The sequence below is a fragment of the Zootoca vivipara genome, chromosome 13, assembly GCF_965207765.1.
Source record: "Zootoca vivipara chromosome 13, rZooViv2.hap1.1, whole genome shotgun sequence".
NCBI lineage: Eukaryota > Metazoa > Chordata > Lepidosauria > Squamata > Lacertidae > Zootoca > Zootoca vivipara.
The window spans coordinates 53,126,138-53,146,435 of NC_142596.1; the positions used below are offsets into that span (position 1 = coordinate 53,126,138).

Here is a 20,298-nt window from a genome sequence, read left to right on the forward strand (position 1 = left end):
CCTCCTCAGAGGAACAAACTGTCCTGCTCACCTGCCAGGGTGGGAGAAAGATCTGCGAGGGCAGGGGCCAGTTAGGCCTGGCTGAGAGCACAACACCACCCCTCCCCTCCCTGGGGCACCCCACCCAAGGCAGCTGCCGCCCCCTGAAGGATGAAAGGTGGATCTCTCCTCCACCAGCCCCACTGAACGGACCACTGGCCTGGCATGAGAGGGCACTGGCATCTGGGTCAAAAGCGTTTGCCAGCGGGTGAGTGGGAGACCCACTCCTGACTGGGGTTTGGGGGAAAGAAGGGCTTGCTGGGCAGGGAAGGAAGGGGCAGAAGGCAAACCCAGAGCACTGCCACTCCCAACATTTATGTCACTCCTCTCAAGGTACCAAGAGTCTGACTTGGCATAAGGCCCATAAAGGCAGGAGGCTTCCTCAGGTCAGTGAAGAGAGTGGAACTGCGTGTGCCCCCGTCCGCCCACATGGTCAATGTGCCCCACTTGACCCCGGGAAGGAAGAAACCAACAAGACAAAGCCACTTCCAGTCACCAGCATCAACCAGACCGACACAGGAGGGTTTATTACTATAAATATAGAAACACATTGGCCCAGCTCTGCCCTCTGGGCCTGGAAAGAGAGTGGCCCCCTCAAAGGTGGCAGTTGGGGGGGGCAAGGAAGCAGCTGGCAGCCCCTCAGGCAGCTAGTCCACAAGGACGCCCCCCACCCCACCGCCTTCTGGGTGAAGCAGTTGGGAGGGAGGGAGGAAGAGGAGGAGAAGAAGGCACAAGGCCACCTGGGCACAGCCCCAAACTGTGGAGCTCAAGGTGGGGGCGAACAGGCTCCTGCTCTGTGCCACAGGCAGCACAAGGGGGGGGGGGACCCACCAGATGCCCCGGCCTCAAGGCAAGAGAGGAAGCTGCAGGTTCTGCGTCACCTTCCAGCAAAAGTGCCCCCAGGTTGGTCCTGCTGCTCTGCCCCCAAATCCTGCAGCAAAGCAGCAGGTCGTGGTGATGGAGGAGGGGTAGCTGTGGGGCAGAAGACACAGTGGGGAGCCTCAGGCCACTTCCAGCTGAGTCCCACCAGCGCCCTCCCGCCCCCCGCTGGCTTCCTCTCTGGAGTCCAGCCACCCCCCTGGCAGAAAGTCCATGGAGGAGGGGGGCAAGCAAGTGCCTTGTGCCTTCCCCACTTTCCCTTTCTGCAGGAGCTGAAAGAAGTGTCCCGCCCCATGTGCCTAGATGGGGGGGGGGGTCCTGCCAGGAGGCCCAAGTGCCAGCTGGGTGCAGAGCAGACAGGCTGGAAAGCAGTAGGGGGGGGGGAATCAAAGGCAGAGAGTTGAAAAGGCCAAGGCGCCAACAGATATGTCCAAAGAGAGCTGGGGGGGGCAGGAAGAGAGCACAGCAAGGCAGGAGGAAATCTTTTCCATCCCACCAGCCTGACGGCCAATGAGGGTGTTGAATATCATGCATTTCTGTACAAAGACACTGAAGAGTCCCTTAGAGGGAGGGGGGAAGAGTCCTGGTCCGAGGCTGAGCCCCGCAGAGGGGAAATGTCTGTCTTGTGCCACAGCATTGGAATCAGTATCCCGTAAAGGATCCTTCGCTGGTGGAAGAGGAAGGGGGGCAGAGGGGGCTGCTTCCCCACAGGCAGGCAGGCAGGCAGGAAGAGGAACCGCCCCAGAGGAGGAGCCTGGACGTTTGGCATGGTGAGCACCTCGGTGGTGGTGGCGGCTTTCAAACCCCCGAGCCAGGCGCTAAGGGCGGGCTCTGCCCACTTTCCACGCAGAGGCGGGGATTGCTGAACAGGAAGGGCTGCCCGGATTGGCTGGTCCCACGGCCAGGGAGGGTGCCAGCGAAGTCAGAAGATCCTGTGGTTGGTGGGGGGGGGGGGGAGAAAGAAAGAAAGAGGCTGGCTCAGGAGCCCTGGTGCTGCTGCTGCTGCTGATCCTCTCAGCCCTCCTGCCCCCCAGGCATAGGGTGGGAGCAAGAAGCCCAACTCCAGCCCCCTGAGGTGGGTGCCTGGCTGCTGAAAGAGACCGCCAACAGCAGGGCGGAAGGTGCCCAGTGCATCTCAGGCCCCTCTCTCTCCTCCGCCCCCTCGCCCCCCTTCTGGCTGCCCTTCCCCACCCTCCCTCCCAAGAGGCCCCCGCCAGCGTAGAGGGAGGAAAGATGAGACGTACCAGCTTACTCCTCTATCCCAACAGAGCAGGAGTCCGGGCCGAGGGCTGCCCAGGCGGGGCAGACAGAAAGGGGGGAGACGTTAGAAAAAGCGGTCAGAAAAGACGGACGGACGGACAGACGCCCCCTTGCTGTGCCATGCGTGGGCATCGGGTGGTGCCCGAGAGCGGGGCGGAGGCCTCTTCTGCAACCCACCACGAGCCTCACCCTCTGCCTCTCAGCCTCTTCTGGCCTCCTCTGCATGTGTGTCCCACCCCCCGTTCCCACTTGCCCTCCTCCTTGTGCCACACGGATGGGGCCTGCATGGTGTGGACGTGCAGAACAGGGCCGTGGCTGCTGCACGGAGAGCAGCAGCAATGCAAAAGCAGCAGCCAGGCCAGGGGTGCAGGAGCAGGAAAAGCCAGGGTGGCATGTGAAGGTGGAGGGGTGGGGCGTGGTGGCAGGTGGGCCAGGGCCCTTCCTTCTTGGCCAAGTGAGGACATCACCCCCCTCTCAGCGGAGGGAAAGGAAGCGCCAGTCACCACCGAGGGCTCCTTTCGACGTTACCTGGCAGGTAGACGTCCGCTGGCAGCTCGCTCTCCAGGATGGGGAGGCTGCTGGGGTCACAAGTGGCGCTGCTGCTGCTGCTGCTGCTCTCCTGGACAAGGGCCTCCACAGAGGGAGGCTGGGCACCTGCGAGAGGGAGAGAGAAGGGGAAGCCTCAGCGCCTTGGCATGCTGCCACTCCCTCACCCCAGGTCAAGGGTTTCCCAAAGGTCTTCCCATTTCTGCATTTCGTCTCTAGTGGTTCTCCTGCCCTTCTCATTTAATCCCCACAACAACTCTGAAAGGTAGGCGGCGGCAGCCCCAAGGTCACAGCCAGTGAGCTTCCTGGACCGTGGTCTCTCCCAGGTCCTGGTACAGCACTCTAACCACTACGCATTGCTCCCATGCCTGCTCCCCTTTGCCCAAGCTGCCCCTCCAGGGGACCAGTCCCAGCAGTGGGGTTCTTTCCAGGCCCATGTTTAACAGCACGGACATGCCATATACCCAGGAGGGGATCAGGCCAGAGGGTCAGGATACTTCCCCCCCCCCACACACCAGTTCTCACCCACCACAGGCCCAGGGAGTGCTCACCTTGCTGCAGGGGGCTGGCTGCCTCTGCTTCTTCCGCTGTAAGGCTCTTGAAAGATGGGAGGAGGAGGAGGAGGAGAAAAAGAAAAAGAAAAGGGTCTCATTTCTGGTAAAGGAGGAGGGTGGCTATACAGCCCCCTGCTTTGCATTCCAAATGGGAAGAAACCAACACCGTTCCAGAGCGGGGAGTTTTGTTTTCATGCAGGAAATAGGTTTGCTCCAGATCCCATTGAAAGAGACATTTGGGGCTCTCGAGGGGGAAAAGGGCAATTTTTTTTGGTTCAGTAAAATGTATGCCCAGCTCTCCTATTAAAAAAAAGTATATTCAAAGCAGGTGACCACAATGACAAAAAAGGCCTAGCATATGACCTTTGGGTATAGGGTGGTACAGAAATAAAATAAATAAAAATATGACACAAAACCCAGCAAGCAGGAATAAAAACCAGAAGGGTTCAAGGACTGGAAGATTGCTGCCAATGCCTCTCTGGACGCCTGTTGCCCTAGGCCCAAGCGGCAGCTGCGTGGAAGGGGGAGCCCAGGCACCCAAGGCCAGCGGGGAGATAGAGAGGCAATACTGCCCCTCCACACCCGGTGGGAAATCCCCTGATCTGGTAGCCAGGCTGCACTCGGCTTCCTAGGCTGACAAGTCAAGGAGAAGGAAAGAGAGCTGCCGTTCCTTCAATCAGGGGAGAGGCTCCGGAAGCCGTGGGAAGGGACTGGTGTGCTAAGCTAGACTGTCATGGGGAGGAAAGGAGCAGAAGCCAGGAATGGAGGGGATGCTTCTTCCCAGCGTGATGGTGAGGAAGTCCGAAGGGGATCCTTCCTCCTCAATCGTCACATTTGGTGGGGAGGGAGGCCCCTGCCAGAGCCCTTGAAGAGAGGGGTCTTGCTTGCTGCCCAACATCAAGAGGGCCTGCCCCCTTCCCTAGCCACCAGCACTGCCGCAAGCAGAGGGCAAGAGCAGCTCATCTCTCCCCTGGAGTGCTGGCCACCTCCCGGGGCCAGTAAAAACTACAACTTTCTGCAAGAAGACACAGAACCAGACACCTCCACTTGTCAGTTTGCACATGCACGCACACACACAGAGTCCAACATGGCCAAGGAGCTCTTGCGGTTGCTCAGCTGTCAGCAGGAACAGACAGTAGGCAGGCACCTACCTGAGGCTGCCAACTCAGCAAGGCTCACAGCAGCCCCAAGCCCGACTCCATCAGCAGGCCATTGCAGGCTTAGCAAAGAGGCAGGAGACAGAGAGAGAGTGAGTGTGAGAGAGATTCACCTCTGGGGAGCTGACCTCCTGCAGCACAAGCTCCGTCCCGCTGAGTGGCAAGTCTGAGTCCTCCGAAAGCTTCTCCTCATCCTCTTCGTGGATGGGTGACGAGGGAGACCGGAGGGTGCTGCAGAGAGCAAGAGACACAGCTACAACCCAGGGGATTGGCAGCGGCTCGCATGGCGGGGGGGATTGACTCTGGGGCGAGAGGCAAAGGCGCTGGGAGCCCTGAGCTTCAGGCATTGGGCAGAGGAAGGTTTGGACTGGGAAACGGAACGAGGATGGACTTGGCGTAGGGGAGGACAAGAGGGAGCGACCCGAAGAGGCTTCTCCACAAGATTTCACCTGTCTGGAGACTTGCTGTGCTTGCTTTTCTGATGACTGCTCTCCACAGCTCGGTCCAGCCCCACCAGGGGTCTTCCAGAGAGGGGGAGGCCATCCAGGACCCCTGTGTAGGTGATCTCGTCGTAGAGGGGAGCCGAGGGGATGGAGGGGGAGATGGAGCGCAGGCCATTCAGGGCTTCCAGCAAAGAAATGGGCTCATAGCCCGGTGGGATGTTGTCCGAACACTGTGGAGGGAGGAGCAGAGGAAGACAGAAGCTCAGCCACTGCCATCCGTCATTGCAGATTGATCCCTAGGGCATTGAAGTCTCTTGAGCTCTGCCCTCACAGAACTGCAGGACTGGAAGGGAGTCACAGGGTCACCCAGTCCAACCCCCACTGCAGGAATTGCAGCTAAACACACTGCCTGGCACTAGAAGACACCCACGGAGGGCCACGGAATTAATGTACACATTTATACGCCACCTTTTAACTCCTTACAACATTTAAGGATGATAAAAACACCGGAGAGAAAAATAACAAGAACCACAAAAAGGAGTTTGAAATCTTCCCAAAATCTCACACTCCTTATAGGGGAGGGGCACTACTTCACACAGCACAATATTAAACTATGGAACTCCCTCCTTCAGGAGGAAGCGATGGCCACCAACTTGGATGGCTTTGAAAGAGGGCTGGACAAATTCATGGAGGAAGAGGGCTCTCAGCGGATGCCAGCTAGGATGGCTGGCCAATTTCTCAACAGTTGGAGGCAGCAAGACTTCTGAACCCGTTGCTGGAAACCACAGGAGGGCGAAGGGCTCAGGTGCCGATGTTCTGCTTGCACCAGTCCCAGGAGAGAGTCTGGAGGCACAGGAAGCCACCCCCACCCCAGGCGAAAGCTCAGCAGACCTGGGACTGATCAGAGCCCAGGGGGGAGGCTGCCTGGGAACCCCCTGTAAGCTGCTGCTGCCATGGGCCCCCAGATGGAGGGAAGGGGGGGAGAGTGTGTTTTAAATGTTTGGAAGCTGCCCAGAGTGGCTGGGGCAACTCAGTTGGATGGGCAGCATATAAATAATAATAATAATAATTAGTAGTAGTAGTAAGAAAACAAAAGAAAACAGCTATTCCCACCCACAGGGATATCAACACTCCTCTTCCTCCTTCCCTGTCTCTCCCCTTTGCTATTTTTATGGCCTCCTGTCCTTCTACGAGGCAGGCTGACCCCATCCCCCCATTACCTGAGGGGGACAGCCAAGGCTCAGCAGAAAAGGCCTCCTGGAGCCCCCAGCAAGGGTGGGGCTGAGCCCATGCCTGCCCAGAACCCAAACCAACTCCCCTCCACCCCACACAGAGATGCGTCCTCCCCACACCCAGTGCTTCTAGTGTGCTTTGGGGGTGAAAGCACCCCTTCTGCTGACCCCTCCCGGGATGCCTGAGGCTGCTTCTCACCGAATGCTCGTCGTGGTCCAGGGTCTGTGCCAGGACAGGGCTGAAGGAGAGTGGAGATAGGGCCCCGGGCTTCTTCCTCACGGCTCGGATCTGCAGCAGGGCTCGGAAGGCTGAGGGGGGAAGGCAAGAGGAGTCCAGTCTCATCTCTTGCACCCGAAATCTGCCAGGGGCAAGGCACATCATCTTGGCCTCCTACGGGTTGGGCTGTGGGCAGAGTTTTCTGGGAGTCGGAACCCCAAAGCCACCTGCTAGCCACGTCCATTGGGGAACACAGCAGCAACTGCTCTTGCAAAGGGAGGCAGGCAGTGTTGACTTAAGCAACCTTTCCAGGTGCCCCTTAAAGGGACAGGCATCAGAAAGAGGCATGGGCACCGATCCTGGAATCCTGCAATGCTCCTGCGCTCGTGTGGCAAGGCCTGTGCACCGTGCTATACCACAGAAATTGAATCCACAGAGTTCATGCTTCCCTGCTCCATCCCTGCCCATCAGCAAAGGACTTCCCATGGGAGTTTCGCTGAACAGGGGGAACAAATGTGCCCCCCCCAGCATCCTAGGACTGTAGAGTGGGAAGGGACCCCGAGGTCATCTACCCCCTGCAATGCAGGAATCGCAGTTGAAGAATCCCTGACAAATGGCCACCGGACCTCCACTTAGAAACCTCCAGTGGAGGAGAGATTGCCACCTTCCAAGGGAGTCCTTCCCACTGTCAAACGCCTCTTGCCCTCCAAAAATTATTCCTAATACTTAGTCGGAATCTCCTTCCTTGAGACCTGAATCCACTGGCTCCCCAATCCACTGGCACCAGAAAACAAGCTTGCTCCGTGCAATGAGACTGGCAGCCCCCAGTGGAAAAGTCTCTGTGCTTCAAGGCCCGGGTTTGCTGGCCTCCTCCTGGCCTGCAAAGGGCTTCTTCCCTCGCCTCCGCCCCGCCCCGCCCTCCGGCTACTCACGCAAGCGGCAGATGGGGCAGTTGTTGGCCTGGTAGCGCAGGGTGTCGGCACACGAGTTGCAGAGGCAAAGATGCCTGCAGGGCAGGATGAGGGTGTCCCGCAGGTCAGAGAGGCACACCACGCACTCATTGCTGTTGTCGCTGTTCTCATCGTCACAGGGCTGCAGCGGGGGGACAGAGAACTCACTGAATGCTCCTGTGGCCCAGCTCAGCGTTCAGAATCCTTGCTGTACTACAGAAATCCAGGGGCCCCTTTCCGGACTCTGACAGACAGAACCACCCAACCCAACCCTCTGCTACTGGCAGCAGGTGGCCAGTGGCTCCTGGGCCTCCTCCTCCTTCAGAGGAAGATCAACCCCGCCTAGAACAGGCAAAGCCCCCCAATTTTGAACCTGGGAGGCACACACTCACAAGGTGCCTTAGCAGGATTCGGCTTCAGCAGATGCTGGAAGAAAGCCACAGCTCTGAGCTGCTGCTGTGGGTCAACAGACAACTTCTCTCTCTCTCTCTGGAGAGCAAAGGCCTCAAAAGGGAATGTTCACAGGAGAGCCTCGGCTTGCTCCCCTTTTAGGCAGAGGGATGTGCTCCTCTCGTGGTCTTTGACTGCCTTGCAGCCCTGGGAGAGTTGGATGGCCTCCCCTCTCTCCCTCCCTCCTCACCTTAGTCTCCTGGTTGTTCTTGTTCTCAATGCCATAGATCTCCTGAAGCAGGTAACTGACCCGGTCCACCTGTGGGGAAGCAAGAAATGCTGCTTGCTTCTTTTTTAACCGTTATTCTTAACTATTTATTTATTTATTGTTATTATTATTTCCACTAGGATATTCTAGGCCAGGCATCCCCAAACTGCGGCCCTCCAGATGTTTTGGCCTACAACTCCCATGATCCCTAGCTAACAGGACCAGTGGTCGGGGAAGATGTGAATTGTAGTCCAAAACATCTGGAGGGCCGAGGTTTGGGGATGCCTGGTCTAGGCAGCTTGCAATGGAAGTTAATCACAACACGATACAAATACACAGCTGAAAACTAAACACAAACAAACAACCATCTAAGGCAAATGAGAAAAAAAGGTGAAAACAGGTTGGAAACCAAAACCAGAATAAAAGGGCAGCAATTTGCTCTTCACTGAGCGTGGCCAATCAGACGACTCTGGGAACCCCACAGGCAATGCAGGGGAGTAGGAGGAGCAGCACCCTCCCCACCTCAAGGGCTACTTGCCACAATGGCCATGTTGCAACACCCCCCCCCCCGTCAGAAGCACCATGCACCTGAACATTGGATGCTTGAAAGGGGAGGGGGAGAGCTCAATAGGCATCTGGTCGGCCACTGTGAGAACAGGGTGCTGGACTAGATGGGCCATTGGCCTGATCCAGCAGACAGGCTCTTCTGATGTTCTTATTTGGGACTCGCAACAAATGGCGTTGATTCAGAGGCACATTGCCTTCAATCCTGTGGACATCATGCCTAGGACCCACGGAGAACTTTATCGTCTGTGAATCTGCCTAAACCTCCTTTAAAAAAATCTGTTTAAATATTTGCATTACACGTTCTCAGTGTAGTAAATCCGATGGGCCCTGCTAAGTTGGGTAGTGGGAAAGGGCTCAGGCCTCTCTGGGATGTCAGCCAGCACCTCTGCCAAGCCACATCCTTAAGGATATGTATCTAGCCACATCCTCGCAGGCAGGCAAAGACTTACGATCTGCTTCTGCTTCAAAGGTTTCACTGAGAAACTGCCATCCACATGCTGGTGAGGGGAAAAGACACGAGAGAGGTAGGTTGGCACATTTAATATGGGAAGTCTTCAGCCGCTCGCTAAGCAAACCCCTCCTTCTATGCACAGACCCACTTGCATTTTCAGGATTTATTCCGATTACACAATCCAAACTGCCAGATTCTGCAGATTTCCCCACTCAAAGCACCAAACGCAACAGGGCAAGAGAGCAGCGAAAAGGAGCCCGGCAAGAGAGGCCGGAGCCGTGGAGAAGGCAAGGCAATGTCTTGGCCCTCTCCCAGTGCTGTTAGTCCAGCAACCCCCCAAAGCCATCTCCTGCTCAGATGGGGCAAAAGGGGGCTTCTTACCTTTTCAAAGGCAGCCAGGAGGATGTGGGCGTGGCCAGTCACTTCCACGACAACTGCGGGGAAAGCGGAAGGCCCATGAGATCAGGGGCAAGGCGACAGGCAGCCCAAATGCCCCATCAGAGATTCAGGCCAGGCTACAAGGGAGGAGGAGGATCAGGGCCTGAGCCCTCCAGCGGTAGGACTCTCGAGAGTCGGGATTTCCCACCAGCCCAGCTGCACAGGCTCTACCCAAATGGTCATATGGGCAGCAGAGCTTTCGAGGTGACCAAGGAAGAAATTGTGCGCAATCAATGCATACGATGGAGGTGAACAGGCGGTTCTGTACCAAGCCGTTTTCTGAACCCTTTTCCCGCTCGGTAATTTCCTTTTTGAGGCAAGGCAACCAGAAATGTACCCAGGATTCCAAGCATAGGCAGTTTTTGTTCTGACTCCTTTCCTAATGCTCCCTGGCATGGAATTCCCCTTTCTCACAGCTGCCGCCCGCTGCGCTGACCTTTTCATCGAACTGTCATGTGACCACAGGCTGGGGGGGGGCCCTTCTTGACCCAGGCTCCCAGTTACACAAACAGAAGATAATATTTTCGTTTTCTCTCCCACAGCCTGATCGGGAAAGCTAACAGGGAAAGGCAATAGCTCCTTCAAACAACATCGCCATTGTCTCCAGCTTTACTGACTCACAGAAACTGAAGGAAGTGGGAGCAGGGAGAGAGAAGAGACTTCCTCTCTGCTGTCCTGGCTTGAAAACTTCCAGCACAAGAGATCCCACTATGGAAGTGAAGGAGAGCAGGCCCGAATTGTCGTTTCCCTCCCAGGGATATCTCTCTGAAGCGTCACAGATGAAACTAAGAGCGATGTTTCCCAAAGTGTGATCTGTGTATCCGCAGGGACACACAAAAGGGCTTCAGAGGGTTCACGGCAGAATTTGCTCTTAGCTAGATAAATCAGCTGAGGAAGCTCCTGCAGCCAATCAGAAGCCACGGAAGCCCTGTCGGACGGACGTTCAGCTTCCAAAAATAGTTCACAAACTGGAACAGTCACTTCCAGGTTTGCGGAGTCCAGGAGCCAAAATGCTCGAGAACCAAGCTGCTCGAACACCAAGGTTTGACTGTATTATTAAAACTACCCAATTAACAACAATAATAAGGGGGTAACTTTAATAATTCTTTATAAATAGCATTATATGTTTGTTCGTTTTTTAAAAAAACAGCTTTATAATTCTTTTATCCATAATTTTATTGTTTATATGCCGTTCATCTGACTGGGTTGCCCCAGCCACTCTGGGTGGCTTCCAGCAAAATATAAAAAATACTTCTCCTGAGAAAGGGTACATCAGTAAGTCTGAATTCTCAAAAAGGGGTACGCAATTATTCTAAGAATAGGAAACACTGAAGTTAACCTGCTAACACTGCTGGCGATCCCAATCTCTTGGGCAACGCGGGTCTTCTGCTTGGCTTAAAGCACAGGCCTTCTTTAGCAGGGGACACAGCCTCTCCTGTGTTCCACGCAAGAAGATGCCTATGAGCAAGGGGACCGTCCCAGATGGGAACAGGTGGCATGAGCCGAGTCCTGCCCAAGAGCCTGCAAACCAGTTTCCCTCCTGCTCCCTGCTCAGCTCCAACACAGAGACCTAGCATAGTGGAGACCTTTCCCAGGACTGTCTGGATTCCAGTGCAGTCTGGCCCCTTGGGAAGGCCACCCCAGCCTACTGGTGCACTTGAGCCAGCCCGATCGCTTCCGCTTCCCAGGGGCACGAAGGCAAAGAGGGGGAGTGGGTCTTACCGTCGCCTTCATCCACCACAGCCTGGATGACGACGGGGAAGATGCCGCGATCCAGATCAAAGTTCAGCTGGAAGGAAGGAGCAAACAGAGGGGTTAGTCCTGCTGGTAGGGAGTCCTGTGGCTTTCCATATGGAAAACCTCCTTTTGTGGTGGTGGTGGGGAGATACTTTTTGTGGTTGTCACGATGGCCTGGAAGCCATAACAGGATGGGAAGGAAGGACAAGCAGCCACTCAGCTTCCTCCCCTCCTTCCAGTTCCTCCCCTTGGAAGATCTTTAGTTCATTTCCCACCACCATTATAAATTTGTTCTTGTGCTGATGACACCACAACTGCTTTGCTTTCAAACCTCCAAACCCCCAAGACCAAATTCATGAAGACGGGGGAGGCAGGAGGGAGAAACACGAGCCTATGTGACTCTGCTAAGCTAAAAGACCCAAATCTGGGAGGCACTGAGGCCAGAAACGTCACCTCGTCATCTTTCCAGTCCGAAAAGTCTATCTTGAAGGAGGGCAGTGAGAATTGCTGGCTGACTCCCCGCTTGTAATGCACCGTTTCCGACTGCAGAGAAGGGTTCTTTGTGCTGTAGCTGCAGGCAGGGAGAAGAGGAGAGGCTCAGCATCACACCCAGAGGCTGCTCCTGGGCTCTCACAGGCCCCACCCGGCACCTTTCCGTGTCATGGCGAAGCACAGGCCGAAAGCAACGGAAGGCGCAGCAAACCATGTCATGTGCATGTGGACCTGCCTCCTGCAGCCACCCCAAGCTAAGCTAGCACATTTCTGGACATAAAGAAAAGAAGGGCATCTCCAAACTACCCCAGGCTGCAGTTCTCTCAGTGGTGCAGGGATGCCAGACCTTGGGGAGGGCAATAGATTTTCTGCTGAGCCAAGCTGGTGAATTTAAGAGCTAAGGTCGCCATCCCTTCGCCTGGTTCGCCAGCTACAACCGTTCCAGAACAGGGATAGCCTGACCACTGTAGTCCATGCACTGGTAACTCAAGGTTGGACTACTGCAATCCGCTCTTTGTGGGGCTGCCCTTGGATCTGGTTCAGAAGCTCCAGCTGGTGCAGAATGTCTAGCCAACAACATGGGGCTTCATTGCTAAAGCCCGTCTACTCCTGAGCCAGGTTCAAGGTCCTTGTATTCGCTTACAAAGCCCTGAACCTCTTCGGTCCAGGGTACCTCAGGGATCGCCTAATCCCTTATAGCCCAGCTCTATCAAGGAGATTATGGGCAGGAGTGTTGTTGGTCATTCTCCAAGCTGGCAAGGCTCATCTGACAACAACATGAAACTGAGCCTTCAGTGTCATCGGCCCAGTCCTGTGAAACTCTCTGCCACTGGAGATCAAGCAGGCGTCTTCTGTTTCAACCTTTAAATGCCTGCTGAATACTCTTCTAGTCTGCCAGGCTGATGCGGGCAATTAAAAGTACGTCTTTCCACAAGAGTTATCTGATGTCTGATTTTAACTTTTCTATATGGTTTTTATTGTATGGCTTTATGTACTACTGTTGTAAACGGCTTTAAAAAATGAAACAGCTGTGTGTAAATACTTTTATAAATAAAATAATACAGAACTATGGGTGGGTGAAGATGATGTCTCCAAAAGACACACAATCCCTTTGACGGGCTCCCCACAAGGCCCCTCGCGGCCAGGGTCCCAGCACTCACACGGCCATGCCGCTGATGAACTCCTCTGTCGCTTGGCAGTAGATGGTTATTGCAACGCGTGCGTCGGCATCAAAGGTGAATTCCAGGCTGTACAAGGCCTTCTGCTTCCCATTCTCCTCGGTAGGGCTGTCTGCATCTTCTTTGTACCTAATGTAAAGGGAGGCTGAGTCATGGCAGGTGAGCTCAGACATTAAGCTTGCTGCAATCTCTCACCTGCTGCAGAAACTCAATCCTTGAGCCGTCTCTGTTTCTTTATTACCACCCACCCACCCGAACTATCTTCACAACTATCACATTTCCAGCTCTCCTGATGGGACTGTCTAAAATGCTTTTTAAGATACACACAATATTTATTACATTAATGGTTTTATTATATTAATGGTTGTTATTATTATTATTATTATTATTATTATTATTATTATTATTATTTTATATGATCTCTGAAACCACGTATGTCATGAAACAATATTATCACAATATTATACATAATAAACACCTGATCTTCAGGAGACAGACTCCTCTGCTTCCTTGCCTCTATTCATGTCCCCCTGCCCAGATTCCTCAAGCCCCTCAACTCACCCCTCTCAATCCCTCCATTCTGGCCAGAATTACAAACAAGCAAAAGCAAGGTTTCAAACCACCTGCTTTCTAGATCTTGTGTATCTCCAGATTTTCACAATTCACTGCAACAGTGGAATGCGGTATTAAGCGCAGCCTTTGTTGTAACTCAAAACACCACCCACTTAAAATGCTCTGTTCAGCAGCACACTTAGACCAGGACAGACAAAGGAAGCCCCCCTCTTCAGCTCACAATCAAGAGCTCACAATAAAAAATAAAAAAAGGAAGCCTTTGAATGTCAGAAAATCAGGCAAGCTGCTCAGATGGAAAGAACGCAAGTTAAGCACCTTCTTTGCAAAAAGACACAATTTCAATCCCCTGTGCCAACTCATCACACAGCCTGCATGTTAAGCTCCTTGGCCTCAGCAGAGCATAGGCTAAGGCAGCTGCGATTCCACCCTGCCCCTGAAAAGTCTCACCCCATAGGGGTCTGGGTCTGCAGTACCTGACCAGGCGAAGGGAATCTTTGCGGATATTCACCAAGCTGCGCAAAGTCTTCACTGGCTCGTGAGGTGCTGGGGTTACATAGGGAAACTGGAATGAAAAACCAGGAGCCTCTTGAGAAAGCACACAGGAAGCAAGGGGGAAGGTTTAGAGGAGGATGTGAGGGGGGCAGGCCAGTCTCCACCCCCACCACTGGCACAAGCTGGCTCTCTCCAGCCAGACACACAGGAGGAACCTCGTCGTCTGCTATCCCTGGAAGGGTTTGAGCAAGAACAAAAAAGGGAGAGCTGTACACATTCAGCAATCGGGGGTCCGTCTGTCCCCAAATTGAAATCCACCAGTATTTCTCACTTTGTTTTTCTGAACCCCATTCAACCTCAGGGAAAAAGTTGTTTAAAAACACACACCTGCAACCCTTCAAATTGAGAGGACATAATTCAGGTGAAATCCTGTGAGGACAGCCTGCTCGGACCTGGCAGGCTCCAGCTGTTTGAGACAACAGCAACCCCCATCCAATGGCCGTGATGGGGGCTGTGCTCTGAAACAGCTGGCTGGCTGGCGCTTCCCCCCCTCCCCCCGGTTCATTTTGGTGCACCAAAATCATGAGTACTTGCCTGGACGGGCCTGTTGCCAAGGAAGTTCAAGTCCATGTTCTCCCCAAAAAGGTAGCCCTCAGGGTGTGGCGTGTCAAACTTTTCACCTCCCATGAAAAAATGACTGGCAAAGTAGTTCCCTGAAGAGAAGGCAAAGGCCTGGTTTTACGTGTGTATTTATTACATTTTTAACCACCGCCACCCCCACAAGGATCTCAAGGTCATCGTACAAAGTTCTCCCCCCCCCAATTTTATCTTCACAACAACCCTGTAGGGTAGGGCAGCCCAAAGTCACACAGTGAGCCTCACAGTCGAGAAAGGACCTGCGCTGCAGATCGGGCACAGATGCAAAGGACACTGGCAGGACTTTGGCACAAGGCGGAGCTCAGCAACCTCTCTGGAGTGGGAGAGGGCAGATATCCACACCAGTTGGCAGCCAAAAGCTTCATTTTGCCCCCCACCCCAAGATTTGTAGAGGGAGCCCCCTTCGCAGGCTGTGCAATGAATGCAGGCTTACAGCCACCCACCTTGCTGTTTGGCAGACGCCTGGAAGAAGAGAGCTGGCAGGCAGGCGAAATGTGGGGAGGGAGAGAAGAGGAGGGGGCAGCCCACTGCTGCTACCAAGCAATGCCTCAGAGGAGGGAGGGGCATGCCATGAGAAGAACATTAGAAGAGCCTGGATCCGTTCCAGAATCCTGCTCTTCGAGTGGCCAACCAAAGGTAAGCCTGCAAGCAGGATCCGAGGGCAACAGCTCTCAGGGTGCCCACTACAGCTGTACATGGGGGGCAGGGCCAGAGAGACACCCATATAACCTAGCACCCAGTTTCCATCAGTGAGCAGTTCTGGGAAGCTCACAAGCTGGCCATGAAGGTGGGCCCCTCACCAGAGACTCAGAGGTAGGCTGCCACTGAACACAGAGGCTCTATTCTCAGCTGTTCTGCTTCATAGCAGCTGGGGGGGGGCGTCACAAGCACATTGGAGCAAAACTCTGCAAACATCCCTGTTCAGCCAGAAAGCAGACAAGCGAGACATGGAATCGACAGCCCTCTCTTTGCCTCCAGGACCAAGGGGCATTGAGGAGCCCTTGGGACCGGTGGCTATTTATTTATTTTATTTCACAAAATTCATACGCTGCTTGATTATAAAAGAACTTCAAAAACTCTACGTGGCTCACAAGGAAAATAATAATACATTAAAATCATCCAGGAAAAGCCACTCTTTGAAATGTTCAAACGATTGAAAACCAGGAATGACATTTACAGGTGTTTTGTTTCCTCTCTGCCCATTTGACTGGCCCCTTTTCAGCGGCTGGGTCCCCCAAGGGGAAAAGGGGGGGGGGCTATGCTCAGGTGGTCTCCTGGCTTCTCAGAAGAGGCACCTGCCACCAGGCTCTTCTGATGCGGGAGGGGGGAGCTTCTGGTCACCTTTTGGAATGGGGATCAGGATGGCAGAGTTGGGAGGGAATGCCAAGGGTCCTCTCGTCCTGGCTGCCCATCCATTTCCAGGCCCCGTTCAACGTGTTGCTGTGGACTCTTCAATGGCCCAGGACCCCAATCCCTCCAGGCGAACTGGCCCAGAGGGTGGCGGCAGCAGCAACAGCAGCAGCAAGAGGGGCCTTTTCGGTGGTGGTTCCCCTTTCCTGGAGCGCTTCCCCCAGGGAGGCTCAGCTGGGGCCTTCCTTGCCTGCATCTTTAGGTGCCAGGCAAAAAGGCTATTTTTATTGTAGGCCTTTTAAACTGCGCTATTGCACAATGAACATGCAGTATATTGAAAAATAATGGAACCGAGGAAGGGACTAGAGCAGGGATCAGCAAACCTTTTCAGCAGGGGGCCAGTCCACTGTCCCTCAGACCTTGTGGGGGGCCAGACTATATATATTTTTTGAGGGGGAAATGAACAAATTGCTATGCCCCACAAATAACCCAGAGATGCATTTAAAATAAAAGGACACATTCTACTCATGTAAAGACATGCTGATTCCTGGACCATCCGCGGGCCGGATTTAGAAAGCGATTGGGCCACATCTGGCCCCCAGGCCTTAGTTTGCCTACCCATGGCCTAGTCACTAGAGGGAAGTCAATTTGTTTTGTTTTTGTATTGTTATTGTTATACTGTCATTTTTGGAAAAATCAATCGTAATCAAATAATAATAATTACCGGTAGCAACTGCGCTATTGCTTTGCAATGCGCTTCTGCGATGCCAAACGCCTGTGAAACCCTCAGGCAGAAATGAACAACGACGGCGGCAGCCCGAGCCCCTGCAATGCACGAATGGCAGCTAGAGGGGCCCCCAGGGGTCATCTAGCCCAACCCCCCCCCGCGACCCAGGAAGAGCCTGGGCGGCCGCTCCGAAAAACAAAACCGCCTCTCCTCTCAGGCTGCTGGGAATATTAGGGACCCCCAGCGCTGGGTGGGTTGGGGGGGGGGAGAACCCTCAAAAAATTGGGGAGGGGAAGCCGAGGGGTCTGAGGAGGAAAAGGGATCACTGCGACCAATATCATCATCATTATCATCGTTATTATTATTATTATTCCTTTCCCGGGCCGGTCGCTGCCCAAGAGGTTCGGGGGCTTTGGCTCCACTAGGTGCGGGGGCGGAGGGCCCGGGCCTTACCGGACTTAGGCGGGTACCGGTAGGCCGAGTTGGCCTGGATGTCGATGTCCTCCACGCCGGCGATGCGGCGGCTGAGCAGGGAGCCCATGGCGGTCGGTGGGTCGGTCGGTGGGGCGACGCGGGCGAAGCCTCCTCTCCTCCCTCAGCGAAGCACCTCAGACACTCTGTCAAGGCGGCGAGGCCTGCAGGCCGCTCCCGCGCGGGGCACCACGGGAAAGAGAGTACTCGCGCACAGGGCCTTCTCGTGGTTCGCCGCGGAAGGAGAACGCTTCTGCGGACTACAACCCCCAGGAGGCGCCGCGCCCTGCTCGGAGAAGAGAAAAACACAACAATGGGAGGGCGTGATTGGCGCGGGGAGGGGCCTGTTCCTCAGCCAATGGCAGCACGGGACGGTAGAGATAGGAAATGTAGAGCTTCCACTCTGAACGTGAATGTGGAGTGGGGAAGATAGGGGAGTTTATTTACCTCAGATTCCTTGCGCTAGGTTTTTAGGTCAACATGAAAACTAAGTAAAATTAGATTTGCATTTTAAAAAATGTAGTTTAAAGTGACAATTCAGCTGTCTATGGAGGAATGTAGAGTTTCCACTTGAGGGGGAGACATTCTGATATTAATTACTCTTGAGAGTCCCATGGACTGCAAGAAGATCAAACCTATCCATTCTGAAGAAAATCAGCCCTGAGTGCTCCCTGGAAGGACAGATCGTGAAGCTGAGGCTCCAATACTTTGGCCACCTCATGAGAAGAGAAGACTCCCTGGAAAAGACCCTGATGTTGGGAAAGATTGAGGGCACTAGGAGAAGGGGACGACAGAGGACGAGATGGTTGGACAGTGTTCTCGAAGCTACGAACATGAGTTTGACCAAACTGCGGGAGGCAGTGCAAGACAGGAGTGCCTGGCGTGCTATGGTCCATGGGGTCACGAAGAGTCAGACACGACTCAACGACTCAACAACAACAATTTCTGTCCTGTTTTTAAAGCCAACCTGACAACTCAATAATAAAAAAAACGGTTAAACAGAACTTGTGTTGGTCTGCTGTAGTCGAAACAAAATAAAAAAAAAATCCTTCCAGTAGCACCTTTGAGACCAACTAAGTTTGTCATTGGTATGAGCTTTCGTGTGCATGCACACTTCTTCAGATACTTCTTCAGATGAAGTGTGCATGCACACGAAAGCTCATAACAATGACAAACTTAGTTGGTCTCTAAGGTGCTACTGGAAGGAATTTTTTTAAACTTTTCCATTTCTTGTTGTTTAGTCGTCTGGCAATTGCTGAGTTTTCCAAACTTGCTGGCATATTGGGTGTAGCACCTTAACAGCATCATCTTTTAAAATTTTAAATAGTTCAGCTGGAATATCATCACTTCCACTGGCCTTGTTATTAGCAGTGCTTTCTAAGGCCCATTTGACTTCACTCTCCAAGATGTCTGGCTCAAGGTCAGCAACCACACTACCTGGGGTGTACGAGACCTCCATATCTTTCTGGTATAATTCCTCTGTGTATTCTTGCCACCTCTTCTTGATGTCTTCTGCTTCTGTTAGGTCCTTACCACTTTTGTCCTTGATTATGGTAATCTTTGTACGAAATGTTCCTTTCATATCTCCAATTTTCTTGAACAGATCTCTGGTTTTCCCCATTCTATTGTTTTCCTCTATTTCTTTGCATTGCTCATTTAAGAAGACCCTCTTGTCTCTCCTTGCTGTTTTTTGGAAATCTGCATTCAGTTTCCTGTATCTTTCCCTATCTCCCTTGCATTTTGCTTGCCTCCTCTCCTCCGCTATTTGTAAGGCCTCGTTGGACAGCCATTTTGCTTTCTTGCATTTCCTTTTCCTTGGGATGGTTTTCGTTGCTGCCTCCTGTATAATGTTACGAGCCTCCATCCGTAGTTCTTCAGGCACTCTGTCCACCAAATCTAAATCCTTAAACCTGTTCCTCACTTCCACTGTGTATTCATAAGGGATTTGATTCAGATTGTATCTTACTGGCCCAGTGGTTTTTCATACGTTATATATTATTACATGCCATTGCCACCCCAATCTCCACCAAGCGGTGTGCGAGATTGAAGGGGCTCCAGGCGCTTGCCCTGGGTTCGTATCACCAGCTAGATGACAGTTGATAGAGATCAGGACACGTGATTCCTGCACTGCGAGGAGTTGATTTAGATGGCCCCTGGGTGCCCCTTCCAACTCGACCATTCTATGCTTCTGTGACAGTCCTGCGCAAGAGCCCAGAAATGCAGTCCTCGGTCGAGGACCCTCCTCACTCGCCCGCCCTATAAACTGCGCGCAGCAGCGGTTCCGAAGCCGGCGGGCGCCGCCCTCTGCCAGACTGGCCTGATTCCGTACCCCGTCGTCCCGTGACATCTCCGCTCCAACCCTCCCCTCGAGGCACTCTGTGCATGCTCAGAGGATGGTGCCTCGCCGCGCCCGTCGTGCCTGGCGAAGTCTCTTCCCGGGCTGCGGGCGCTGTTGCGGGGAAGCCGGCGGCGAGCCTCCCGTCGGCGCGGCAGCCCGGGCTCCCTGGACGGCAGCGCCGCGCAGCCGCTTCGGCCGAGCAGGCGGAGGCGGAGGCGGACCACAGCTGGCAGCGTCCCGCCCGTCGGGTCGCCCCCTCCGGCTGCCGCCGCGCTTGACCCTGCCCGGTGGAGCGCGAGTCCGCGGTCGCCGTCGCTGCCCGCGGCGTGCGAGAAGCAGAAGGCGCGCCATGGAGGCGTCGGGGGTGGGGTGGGGTGGGGGAGCGGCGCCTCGGAGGAGCCGAGGGAGAGGCGCGCCCTCGGGGGGCTGAGCCGCCTCTCGGGTTGGGAAAGGTCTGATATTGGGTGCGGGGTGGGGAGAGAAAGCAAGAGGCGTCTGGGGTTTGTAGGATCGGAGCGGGATTCCGCCCTCGGGGCATGTGCAGAGTGCCTGCGCATCGCGCTCTTGCGTGGGCCACTTTGCGCATCTCAGAGCTGGGTTAAAATCGTGCGCCTAGCCGGGAAGAGAGTGGGATCCTTCCTCCTCCCCAGCCAGCCAGGCCTGATCCATGCCCGAACCGGTTTAAATGGCCTTGTGGAGTAACAGGTGCCGGAGGCCGGTCCGGGATGGGAGATACGCAAGACAAAGGAGAGAGGAAAGTTCCGACCAGAAAAGCCTGGTGTTTCCGACGAATGCACAATAACGTGTCGGAAAATGCAGGTCACATTGGAGCAGCACCCTGCAGAATTCCAGGCATCCGGACCCAGAAGCAGGATTGAGGGGGAAAAGTCCA

At 54.2% G+C, this 20,298-nt stretch overlaps 1 protein-coding gene and 1 long non-coding RNA gene across 3 annotated transcripts; one reads left to right on the forward strand and one right to left on the reverse strand.

Moving 5' to 3' along the window:
* The first annotated feature begins 54 nt into the window (after positions 1–54).
* On the forward strand, positions 55–10,474 carry LOC148683729 (uncharacterized). The gene is made up of 2 exons (XR_015946901.1): positions 55–247; positions 9,934–10,474. It is a non-coding gene; the product is annotated as an uncharacterized LOC148683729 (long non-coding RNA).
* MGRN1 (mahogunin ring finger 1) lies at positions 541–17,317 on the reverse strand. Of its 2 annotated transcripts, XM_035132199.3 has the most exons (17): positions 17,051–17,317; positions 14,458–14,576; positions 13,845–13,933; positions 12,781–12,927; positions 11,582–11,699; positions 11,114–11,180; positions 9,335–9,387; positions 8,952–8,999; positions 7,918–7,986; positions 7,260–7,419; positions 6,310–6,419; positions 4,885–5,108; positions 4,549–4,666; positions 3,276–3,321; positions 2,707–2,832; positions 2,163–2,207; positions 541–1,850 (listed from the first exon to the last, which is right to left on the reverse strand). In XM_035132199.3, exons 1-16 carry the CDS (start codon positions 17,136–17,138, stop codon positions 2,167–2,169), a joined length of 1,623 nt encoding a protein of 540 aa, XP_034988090.2. In that variant the 5' UTR covers positions 17,139–17,317; the 3' UTR covers positions 541–1,850; positions 2,163–2,166. The 2 variants fall into 2 exon arrangements, with proteins under 2 accessions (XP_034988090.2, XP_034988088.2); XM_035132197.3 differs by lacking the exon at positions 2,163–2,207.
* Between the last annotated feature and the right edge of the window lie 2,981 nt (positions 17,318–20,298).